The following is a 12,049-nucleotide window of genomic DNA, read 5'->3' as shown; positions in this document are numbered from 1 at the left end:
AGCGTCCAGACAGCGCCCAGCCTCCTCCCCGCCCTTTGCACAGACGCAACCCCCCGCCCCCGCGCCTGTGGCCTGAGCTGTCCTACCTCCCCACAATGGCACCTGCCCCAAAATAGCTGCCCATGTGAGGGCTGGAGAAAGAAAAAGATTAGACCCCTCCCTGGATGAGGGAGAGAGAAGAGAAGGAGGGTGGGGGAGGGGAGCCAGCCGTCAGGTGATCCGGTGGAGCATCCGGGAAGGTATAAAAACCGCTTTGCGGCCGCAGCCTCAAACCCCAGCTGCGGGTCGGACACCCAGTCAGCCCTCGCTCCCTCTCGGTCTCTGCAGACGGCGCCATGGGGCTCAGCGACGGGGAGTGGCAGCTGGTGCTGAACGTCTGGGCCAAGGTGGAGGCTGACGTCGGGGGCCACGGGCAGGAAGTCCTCATCAGGTAAAAGGAAGAGATCTCACTGTCCCTGTCACCCACGCCCCAAAGATCAAGTGTGTTCAGTTGCAAGATGTAAAGTTGGCCCCGGGGTAGACTAGTTGGCTGTGTTAGTTAAGGTTAAAACCCCCACTTGGTTTTGCTTTGCTTTTAAGTGTTAGGTATTGAACTCAGGGGAAAAAAGGGACCCACTTCAGGCAGATGTCAGCAGCTGGAGGAAGCCTGAGGATCAAACCCTGGCTGCCTGGAGCGCACTGGGAAGAATCTTAGAATTATAGACAGTCACAGTTAACAAGGCCCTGAGAGATCTTGTCCAGTCACCTCACTTAGTGGATGAGGACAAAAAGGACGTGAGAGGGGAAGGACATTCCCAGAGTCACAAGCCCATTTAAGTCCCTAAGTGTCTTGGCTTTCAAGGTGAGACGGATCTGGTTCTAGACTTGGCTCTGCCACACTGAGCAGCTGTGTGACCTTTGGGAAAGTCCTCAACTTCTCTGAGCCTCAATTTCCTCTCCTGTACAATGGGGGACAATCCTAATACCTACATCACAGAGGAGTAGTGGGAGTTAAATAAGATGATATTTGTAAGAAGCCTGGCACAGTTCCTGGTGTACACTGAGTTCTAGAAATGTTACTAACTATTGTTGATAAAGCCCAGACTGGGGACCTTTCAAAGCACTGTAATCAGAGAACAGAAGATAGAGGCCCGTTAGTGACCTTTGCTGTTGAATATGTCTGGAATCTGAGCGCTCAGAGCAATGTGGTCTCCAAGTATATCCTGCCTTCTACTGCAAGGCAACAGAATAAACCAAAGAAAACAGAATTCTGACTTTCGTACAGAGAGGACGGCCGTGGTTTGTATGTAGACTCCCATTTGCCATTGCCCCGCCCAATGCTGACACACTGTCCTCTTCTCCTGGCCCTTCCCTCGTGTCCTGGGTTGCTCTGTCACAAGCCTAACGGGCTGCAAATCATTCTGCCCCTGGGAGGACGTGAGTCCTGGGGTTGTCACCGGTGAGTGGACTGTCCTGGCGCTTTAATTTACACATTAATTTCTCCTTGTTTGTGGGCCAGAGCGAGTTTTCTCTTCCACTCAGATGTCCCTTCGTCTCCCTAGGGCTTTGCCCACTTCCAGCTCCACCTGCCTGGGAAGAATGGCGTGTCCCCTGTCCCGGAAGCTCTGTTATCTGAAGCATGAGCCCTTAGCGGCCGGTGCTAGAAACACTCGAGGAAGGACAGTCGAGTTTTCTGTTGACTCTAATGGCAATATCGGGTGTTCCCTTATGTCTGTCTTCTCCTGTCCCTGTCAGCTGGCTGCTGGGGCTGCACCAGGCCCTGCTTGATTGGATGAACATCTCCCCCCAAAGTTGATACCAACACCCAAGCCACCGATTTGCTCTGTGACCTTGGACAAGTCACTACCCATCTCTGGGTCCTATTTCTCTATTGGCTGAGTGAAGGGACTTTCTGGCACGGTCTCTGAGATCTCTTCCCACTCTCCTGCCCTAGGATTCTCTGAGTCCATGATCCTGTCTTGTTTTTGGAGAGGAGGCAGGACAGTCAGATGGAGATGGGAGACCAGACTTTGGAGAGCAAGGGTCTTTCCAAATGATTTGGGGGCTGCCAGCCCTAAGGCAGTGACTTGGATGTCTTGAAGGAGACTCAGGGTGTTGCATCATCAGGGAGGATTAGAGAAGCCTGCCAGGGGCCAGGGGCCAGGAGCCAGGGGCCAGGAGCCAGGGACAAGACACGATGCCTGGGGCTGCTGGCCCCTGGAAGGTCCCAGAAGGCCTGATGCCCTGTCACGTCTTCGGCTTTGGGACATGCAGAGACCACGCCAGCTGGTGTGGGGGTGGTCCAGGGGTTTGGGGTCCAGGGAGGATGGCCTCCGGGAGGAGCGGACGATGCTAACTTCCACGGCTGCAAATGCCCCCGTGGGAGCCGGCCTCTCGGTTCTGTTCCCGATGCTGACCTGGGCTTTCCCACTGACCTTGGAAAGGTCATTTCTCCAACCCTCTGACCATAAAAGCGAGCAAATGCTGCTAATCCCAGTCTGTTAGTAAAAGGTCGAGGCCTCCACTGGAAGTCCACGAACACGAAGCTCTGGAACGCAGCAGCCGGGAGGTAGCTGGAGATTCCGGCCCAGGAGTGGGGGCTGCTGGGGGGGCTCCAGGGCTCCGCCTCCCCTGCTCCGGCCCAAACCTCTTCTGCGTTATTTACTTTGGCCTTGTTGTTGGAACAAAGGATTTCGAGGCCATGGAAAGTTTGAAAACTGTTGGTGGCCACTACTTTTCACATTACAGGGCGGCATCTTAGCCTGAGTGTCTCCACCAGCCAGCGAGTGGCAGCTCAGGCAGAACCTACAATTCCTGTTGATGGTGATATGGTGGAGACGCTGATGATGGTGGCGGTGATAATGAAGGTGGAGACGAGGAGGAGGAAGACAGCAAACATTTGTACAGTACATGCTGGTTGTCAGGCTCTGTGCTAAGTGTTTCACCTATGTTAACTCATTTAAGCCTGACAACAACCTTTTGAGGTAGATATTATTATGAGCATCACATTTAACAGAGAGGCTAAGTAACTTGCCCAAAGACACACAGCTGGTAAGAGGGGGGGCTGGAATTCACATCCAGTAGCTTGGACCCAGCATCCCTGCTCCTGACTACTGTACGACGCTGCCCCACACTAGGGACAGGGTCCCATGTGCGCTGTGGTTCTTTTGTTCTGGTAGAGCCAGAGGGTATTGGTGGGTCTGAGAGAGCGTTCAGTGCTCCATGTGGGTGTGTGTTTGGGCCTCAGTTCAGGGAACAGCAGGGAAACTGGGCTCCTTTCTCTCTGACTTGCCTGAAGACCTGTCTGGTGAACCAGGCAGGCTGACGATAGAATTGAAGATGAAAACGCAGCCAAGTATTTCCGAAATGCTAGAGAAAATGCCCTCTGCCCATTTCTGCATGGCGAGGGCCTTCTATCTGCCCGTGTTTCCGATTGCTGTTGTCAGGAAAATCCAAGAGTCCTTCCGTGGCTGCCCTGGGGGCTCCCAGCTGCAGGACCTGGGCCCGCGGGAGGCAGGCAGCTATGTGGTGCCAGGATGACCTGGTGGGGACAAGTGAGCGCAATTTTCCTGCACGGTTTAAAGGAAACATGGGCTCTCTCTCTGGCTGCCTGGTGCTGAGAGTGGCGGGTGAGGCAGGGGCAAGTCTTCTGGAAGCAGAGAAATCATCTAGACCAGCCATTTGGATTTACATATGGGTGAACCAAAACCCAGGGAGGTTGAGTGACTTCTTCAACGTCACACAGCACATTGGTGACAAAGCTGGGACCAGAACTCATTTTCTATAATTTCCAGTCCTGTCTTCTTTCCCCCAGACATCTGGGGGAGGCGGTGTCCCCAAATGCCTGAGGTCCCCAGCTGCCTTGGGTCCCAGGTCCTTGGCCCTCTTCCACCCCAGTCTCCTTCCAGCCTCCGGACCTCGGGCCATTGCCAGGTCTCGCATCTGTCAGGCGGGAGTTCAGGGATCATTGTCGCCAGATAATAATAGCCAGGAGCTCAGGGATCCTTGCATGAAAGGTGCCAGAGACAAGCTGTCAGTGACGCACAAGGCTTTGGACAGGGCCCTGGGGTGAGGCGGTGGTATTGGTCATGGCTCTGGGCACAGCCGTGTTCTGGGGAAGCAGGAGAGACATGCTCCCGGGGGCAGGGGTCGCTCCCAGTGCACACGGTGCATGCCGCTGTGTGTGTGTCCGTGTGTGCAGGCATGTACACAGGTGTGTGCTGGGAGATAGTTACGTGTGCCTCTTGCACATCTCCGCGTGCATATGTGAGTGTGCGCGGGCATCCGTGACAGCCTGCGTGTGTGTACGCTTGTAAGTGTCGGTACATTTCTGTGTGTGTCGGTACATTTCTGTGTGTGGATCAGTTTGCACGAAAGTATCTTTGTGTAACACAACAAAGCCCAGAGTGGTCACGGAGAGTGCAGACGTGGAGCCACACTCACTGCCTGGGCCAAGTCCCGCAAGGGGCTTAGTCTGTCCGCACCTGCGTTTCATCCGTAAACGGCATCCGCCCCACCAGGCTCTGAAGTGAGTTAATACATCACCGCACTTTGAACAGAAAGTCGGTGCCACCTAGATGTGGGTCTGTATCGGTAGCGCCTTCGCTTAGCAAAGTGTGCATTTGCGTGTGTCTGTGTGTATATGTGCGAAATTGGGCTTCACAAATATTAGACCCCCTTCCAGATGGGAGATCCGCCCATTGATCAAAGAGTGTGTGAGAATGGTGTTGGGAACGGTGGTGATAAAATAACCTGTGCGCTTGGAAGAGCGGGTTGGATTTGCTTGTCTCGGATCCCTCCTGTCCCCGGGCCCTGAGATTCATAGGCATGGCCCTCCGGACACCGTTAATGATCCCCCCGGTCCAAGATCGCTCGTGTCCTGCCATGAATGTGCAGACTGGGGCCCAAACCCACTGGGCCAGGACGCCGACACCTCTGTCATCTCTTCCTCATCCCTTCCCCTTCTCTGCCGAGTGGAGGAGGAGAGAAGGGCCTGTGACTCGGGAGCAAGGGGGGAAGGGAGACCCTGCCGGGGAAGAGCACCCAGGGCTCCGCTCCTCCTCCTGCTGACTCTGAGCTTGGGCAAGCGGCCTCACCTCTCACTTTCCTCCCCTGTAAAATGGGGTAATGACGGTATGTGGCTCCCAGTGTTGCTGTGACACACACAAAACACTTAAAATAGTCGTATCCTTGGTAGGTGTTCTGTCTGCGTCAGCTCGTGTCAGTCCAGCTCTCTCACTGCAAAATCGGAAACTGTCTCTGCCCTCACTATGAGGTCCTCACCAAGCTGGTGGCCCTGGAAGGGGGAGCTGAAAACAGGAAGGAGAAATGCAAATTCTGCACATAGGTGCAAGGCTTCAACTGCCCAATGATAGGATGGGAAGATATGGCATTCACAGGAAGAAGAGCTGGGGGCTTTAGGTGACCACAAGCTGAAGAGCAGATCATCAAGGAAGGTAGCTCTTGAAAGAACATGAGTTCATTCTCACGTTGTATGAGAATTTCTCAGATTTACAAGAAGAGGAACTCAGAACCTGGTCTTGGGCTATCCTCCCCACGGGACCCTGGGCTGGCACAGTGGTAATGGGGTGCTTTGTCGTGACCACTCCTGGGCACAGCCGCTCAGGGTGCCAACAGGAGTGCACCCACGGTGGCCTTACAAAGCCATCACAGGGCCTGCAAACCACAAAAGAAGAAACTTTGGAGGAACTGAAGCCAACTGAAGCCATTAGACAGGAGCTCTGGGCAGACAGGGTCAGGCTGTGGCACAAGGGAAAGAGCATGAGTTATTGAACTGGCAGATTTGGGGTCTGGGTTTGGGCTCTGGCACCGACCAGCCATGCGACTCTGGGCAAGTCACTTATCTCTGTGGCCTTCCGTTTGCCCCCGAGTGAAATGGGGGCTCGCTCACACCTGGGGGCAGGTCCGACTCCCATTTTGTGAGCCCCCACCTGCTCACAGCAGGAAGGACTGGGGGTGGCTACTCAGGGTCCCGGGCAGAGGCTCCCTGAGTGCCTGGCGGGAGTGGGTGCTGGTCTGTGGCGGGGCTGGGCCAGGTTGCTCCCCCGAGGAAGGGACCGGGAGGTGCAGAGTCAGAGCTTGGGTTCAAGATATGTGAGAGGTTTTGGGCCGGAGAATCGCCCTGGAGCGGAATGGCTCCCACAGGTAGGAATGAGCCTCCCGTAGCCAGAGGTGTTTAAGCAGCTGAAAGACAATCTGTAGGCAGGAAGCGGCAGAGATGGTCCCCAGAGTGTGCTGGGATTACTCTTTGAGTCACACAGACCTGATCTCAGTCTGGCTCCCCTGCACACCAGCTCTGCAGTATTGAGCTAGTGACGTCACTTCATCTGTCAAATGGGAGCAATACGAATGACTTCGGAGGGGGATGAGAGTGCAGAGCCTAGCTCAGGGCCTGACGCGTAGCCACCACGCCTGTCAGCCAGATCTGCTCCCCAAACGGCTCACGGGAAATCACGGTGAGGCCAGGGAGCAGCTCAGGGATGTCCTTTCCTTCCTGCACCTGCAGCAACAGTGAAGAAGAGGAAGATGCTGCCACGGATAATAAAGACAGTAACAGCAAGCCTGTATGCAGCACGTGCTGGCGCTTGGCACGTGCCACCTCATTCAATCTGCCACACAGGGACACAGGGGGATGCAGGGAGATGCGGGGGGATGCGTTCACCCCATTCCTTGCATGAGGAAGCTGAGGCACAGAGAGGTGAGGTGAGTTGCCCAGGGTCACACAGCTGGAAAGAGGCGGAGCTGGACTTGAACTCGAGTCTGGCGGCCTCCAGACCTCACTGCACATCCCCACTCCTGACTGCAGCCCCCTCTGTGCCCACAGGCTCTTTACTGGTCACCCTGAGACTCTGGAGAAGTTTGACAAGTTCAAGCACCTGAAGACAGCGGACGAGATGAAGGCGTCCGAGGACCTGAAGAAGCATGGCACCACTGTGCTCACGGCCCTGGGGGGCATCCTCAAGAAGAAGGGGCAGCACGAGGCGGAGATTAAGCCCCTGGCCCAGTCGCATGCCACCAAGCACAAGATCCCCATCAAGTACCTGGAGGTAGGACCAGAGCGGGCAGGTGGGAGGGACCTCGAGTGGGTGAGATTTGGGCTCGAGCCCCAGCTTGGCCACTGCCTTGTGGGTTGTCCTGTGTCCCTCCATCGCTATAACCGTGGGAGGAGGAGGCGTGGGGGGAGGAGCTCCAAGGGAGCTGGGGACGCAGGACCATGTGGATGGTGCGTCCCCTGAAGGTGGGAACAGCAGGAAGGCTGGGGCGCAACGAGGATGAGGACCTGGTGACAGCCACCAGTTGGGATGGGCCATGGTGAGCATTTACCGGGGCACCCCAGGAAATTCCCACAACTACTCCACAAGGTTGGGAATTGCATTCAGTGTCTTCTTTTCCTTTCGCATAAAACAGACTCAGAAGTAGGGAGTCCAGAGCTGGTGTGGGGGCCCTGAAGTCACCAGGGATGCAGGCTCTTTTTGTCCGTGCTGCTGTCCTTAGCACGTGGTGTCTGTCCTCAAAGTTGCCTCATGGCCAAGATGGCTGCAAGAACTCCAGCCACCTGGGCCATATTCCAAACAGGAAGCAGGAGGAAGAGAGGATGATTCTCTCTTAAGGAGTTTAAGAAGTCCCATCAATCTCATCCAACAATTGTTCACATCTCGTGGGAAGTTAGTTAGAAAGCCACCCTTACCTGCATGGGAGCCGGGAAATGTCTGTTGCCACTCCAAATACAACCAGGGTTCTGTTACCAAGGAAGAAGGAAGAAGGGGGAAATGGATATTGCACAGGTGACTAGAGGAAGGCAGTCTCTGCCCTTCTCATTTTACTGATTTGGAAAGTGGAGCTCAGAGAGGTTAAGTAGCTTGCCCAAGGTCACACAGCTAATAAGCCAGGAGGTACAATCAGATCTATGGTACTACGGAGCTCAAAGCTCTTAATCCACTGTGGTATAATGTCACCGGTCAACAACCACCACCACCCCCCTGCACACCCCCACCCCACAGTCACGCACAAATACCTGCCTGTCCAACCTGCTCAGCATCGCCGACACCATGGGCCAGTCCTGCCTCAGAAATTCTGCACGGGCTGCGGTCCCTGCCTCTCTGTCTTCTCTCGGCAAATCCCTGTTCATCCTCCAAGGCCCAGCTGCGAAGCCCCCAGGCCCAGGAGCCAGTCAGCTCCCCGCCCTGGGCACTTGATCCTCATTCCTGTCCTGGCGCCGCCAGGCTGCGCTGTAATTTCTCTCTTCACCAGCTGGAACTCGGGCCCCTCAGGGGCAGCACCTGCTCGCTACCATTCCTGTGCCTGGTGGCACGTGGCAGGCTCACAGTGCAATCTGAATGACCAGGGCCCCTCTCTAGGGGTGGGGAAACTGAGGCTTGGAGAGAGAAAACAATGTAGTCAAGGTAGCACAGCCAGTTAGTGGACTTGAACCTGGGTCTACCTAGAACAAGTTCAACTTAATGCATGAGCTCTGCAAAAAATTAAGACAGAGCCCAGATGTCCATCTTCCCCCTCACGGTGGACCTTCCCACTGTGCCCCTCCTAAGACGGTCTCCACCTCACCTGCGGGCGGATCGTCGCTCAGGGACTGAGGGGCCGCAGAGGGCGGTGGGTGCTGAGGGTGTTTCACTTCCCACTTGTGCAGCTGCCCCCTCCCCAGTTCTCTAGGTGTGAGGGGCTCTGCTGTGGACTCCAGAAGGGCTGAGCCGGCGCGTCTCACGGGGTCCTGTAGGCCCCCCTTTTGCAGGTGAAGTCGCACATGGGGCCAGGGCAGAGGTGGCCCCAGAACTCAGGTCTCCCAAGTTCTCTAAGGGCAGGGCTTGCTCCAGGGTGGCCCCCGGACCCTGCTTTGTTCTGTTGCACTTGTGAAATTAAAGGTGAATTTACGCACATGTCTAAGTCAACGCCCAAAGGTGGGCATGTGTGGAGCCGTCCCTGCTTCTGAGCAGGAAGGTGTTCGCTGAGTGTCAACGCTGTGCTTCTCGAGGGCTGTCTCTACGCGTCCCTCTCCCCACACCCTGCCCCTGCTTCATGACACCTACTCCCCGGAGCCCCAAGAAATGAGAAAACCCAGCTGCGGTTCTGCCTCGGTTCCCAGCTCTGGCGGTGGCTTGTCCACAGCCTCCCAGGCACAAGTCCACTTGCCACGTGACCTCAGTCTGGCCACTTGGTTTTCTCCTCTGAAATGACAGCACTTGGTGCCCTGGCCAGGGCTGTGGTTGGGGTCAAATCCCCATTAACCATGGAGGAAGCACAGTGGCATTTCACATCCCTAAAGCAGCCCCAGGCTACGGGCATTCCCAGCTCCGCGTTCCAGTGATGAGACGGTGGACCTTGAAGCCATCGCTGGTGATGAGGCCGGTGGAGACCTTATCAGTCCTCGGGGCGGCTTTGGGCCTCATCCTCTTCCTCTTCCTCTCTCGCCTTCCCTCCACACATGTTTCTGTGCTTAGCACAGAAAATAAGAGGCTGTAGTCCTCCAAACAGGGCCATAGCCATACCAAGTCATCAAGTGCAAAAATTAAATACCCACAGATGGAAAATAGTTTCTTGCTAGATTTTCTGATTGCAAAATCCCGGATAAAATAATGGAATCTGAGCTTTTCTCTTCCTTTTGGCTGCTCCCATGTTGGTGGTGCCCCAGGCTGTGGCCCGGGTACCGCTGGGTCCACAACCTGAGTGGAGTGGGGAGGCCGTGGGCAAGAGCGTTGGCTTTGCAGCCAGCCCACCTGCGTTCAATTGCCCCTTCCTAGCTATATGACCTCGGCACATGGCTTAACCGCCTCATGCCTCAGTTTCCCCATCAGGGGTGGTAGTAGTACCTATCTCACAGTGGTTGTGAGGATGAAAGGTGTTATGACACGGAGATCAGAACTTCAGAGCTTCACCTGGTGCGTAGTAAGTGCTCAATAAAGAGAAGGTGTGACGAGGTCTGACTCCCGCCTGGTTCCACCCAGTGACAGTGTCCCTCTCCTCCCCCCGCAGTTCATCTCAGACGCCATCATCCATGTTCTGCATAGCAAGCATCCTGGGGACTTTGGCGCCGACGCCCAGGGAGCCATGAAAAAGGCCCTGGAGCTGTTCCGGAACGACATCGCTGCCAAGTACAAGGAGCTGGGCTTCCAGGGCTAAGCGCCTGCTGCCCCACCCCCACCCTCCCGGGCCCTAGGACCCAGGGAGGGGGGCTGAGTCTCATGTAGCCATGTAGAGTTTGCTTTTGAGTGTCTGCTTGGTTTACGAGAGGTGGGCAGGAGAGGCTGAGGGGCTGGGGGTGGGATGTTCAAGTTGGCTTCGCACACCTGGCGACGGGGCTCCCTGCGGAACGTCATCACCCCGGGAACCGGGAGACCTGGGGCCCTTTGTCACTGTGGCCTGCACAGCCTGGGTCAGACTTAATTCTCCTTTCCTCTAAATCCCAACTCAATTCCTTCCGACCTCCACACTGACTTTAACCCCAAATCCAAGCCATGAATTAAGCCCCAGCCATAATCATTCTCTGATCCATCAGCCGCCACTGAAAAGGCAGCGGAATGTCTCTTTGCAATGAGGAGGAGAACCGGGCAGGGCAGGGCGGCCAGGGAAGCGTTCAGGTATCTGGAACATGCACGTGCCTTCTCAGGTATTGGGGTGACTCACCTGGTTCTAATAAAACACCCTGCAACATCTCAGTCTCTGCCTGGCGTTTTTCATCCCCTAGAGTAAGCAAAGCTCCCCCCAAACACACACCCTAGGGAAGAAATGGCAGGAAGGCGACACTGGGAATGTGTGCGCAGAGGGGAGGAGGAGGAGAGGCAGGAGGGTGGGAGGGGCAGGCGCGGGGCAGGGCACGGAAATGGAAGGCCTCTGCCCTGGGCCTCAGGGAGCGCCTAGCCTGGCGGGGAAGCAGGCCGGCCGGCAGACCTTCGAGACACGGGGCAATCCGTGCCAGGCGCACCAGGCCATGGGAGCCCAGAGGAGAGGGGAGAGGACCAGGGAGGAGATCGGCAGTGTGGTTATAACAACTTCAGTAGCATGCAGAGGTCACCCGGCTCGTAAGTGGCAGAGCTGGGACCCAAATTGTGGCCTGGGAGGCGGCAGCAGGGACTCCAGCGGGGCGGCCAGCCAGCAGCAGGCGCTGACCTTCTGGCCACCGAGGAAGGGCAGACACATGGGGAATAACTTACGAGCACAGGCCGGGAGACCAGATCCACAGCTGCAAAGGCAGAGCGCTCAGGCAGACACCCACGTATTGCCGGCAGGGCCCAGAATAAAACGTGGGCACGTGACCGCAGCAGCCAGGGAGCAGGCTGGGGCCGAGGCCGTGGAAAGGGGCCTGGCGGGCTGGGTCAGCGGAACATGCCCAGGCCATGAGGGCCTAGAACACCAGCGTGACTCTGGGCGCCATCTCTGGGAAGCCCCAAGTTTTAGGTACCGTAAATCTCCAGTGGCTTCTAGGACAGGTGACATTGTACCTCCTGCCCTTGAGTGTCTGTCTTGGGGGCCCAGCCCCCCGCCATGATGAACTTGACCTCACTCCCCTAAACCTCAGACTATGTCAAGGTCACGACGGCTGAGCAGGGCAGAGCTCAGTCCCAAAGCCTCACACACACAACTGCCGCAGTGCTGGTTAACAGCATCAAACGGGCCCTTCCCTCCCTTCCTCGCCAGGCTTTGGGAATTTTTATGCTCTATGGAGAGGTGGGAGAGAAGGGGAGGGGAGTTCAGGGTGAGGGGGGCCTTTTGATCTTGGAGCCTGGAGGAAAATGCCACACACTTACAGCGTAATTCAATCGAACACTCAGACAGTGGGCACTTCTGTCTAGGCTGCGTGTGCAGGATTTAACACTGAATAAGCCGGTCCCTGCCTGCAAGCAATTGACAATCTAGTCAGGGAGAGACATGTGCTGTCATAATTAAATGAGGGCAGGATAAAATCAGGGCTTCAGAGAAGCCTCAGCTGCTTGCATTCATTCAGCATTCATTCAACAAACATTTGTCAAGCACAGCAGGTTAAAAAAAATCTCAGTTTATCCTTTGGATGCCCACAAAATGCAGTTTATTTATTTTTTTT

The 12,049-nt window shown here is 55.9% G+C and overlaps 1 protein-coding gene across 1 annotated transcript; it reads left to right on the top strand.

Moving 5' to 3' along the window:
- Positions 1-335: 335 nt before the first annotated feature.
- On the top strand, positions 336-10,131 carry MB (myoglobin). The gene is made up of 3 exons (XM_069491180.1): positions 336-430; positions 6,824-7,046; positions 9,985-10,131. The coding sequence occupies exons 1-3, from the start codon at positions 336-338 to the stop codon at positions 10,129-10,131; spliced, it is 465 nt and encodes a 154-aa protein (XP_069347281.1).
- The last annotated feature ends 1,918 nt before the right edge of the window (positions 10,132-12,049 follow it).

The sequence above is a fragment of the Eulemur rufifrons genome, chromosome 16 (assembly GCF_041146395.1).
Source record: "Eulemur rufifrons isolate Redbay chromosome 16, OSU_ERuf_1, whole genome shotgun sequence".
NCBI lineage: Eukaryota > Metazoa > Chordata > Mammalia > Primates > Lemuridae > Eulemur > Eulemur rufifrons.
The sequence above is the reverse complement of the archived record's forward strand: the minus strand, read 5'-3'. Positions and strand labels throughout refer to the sequence as shown.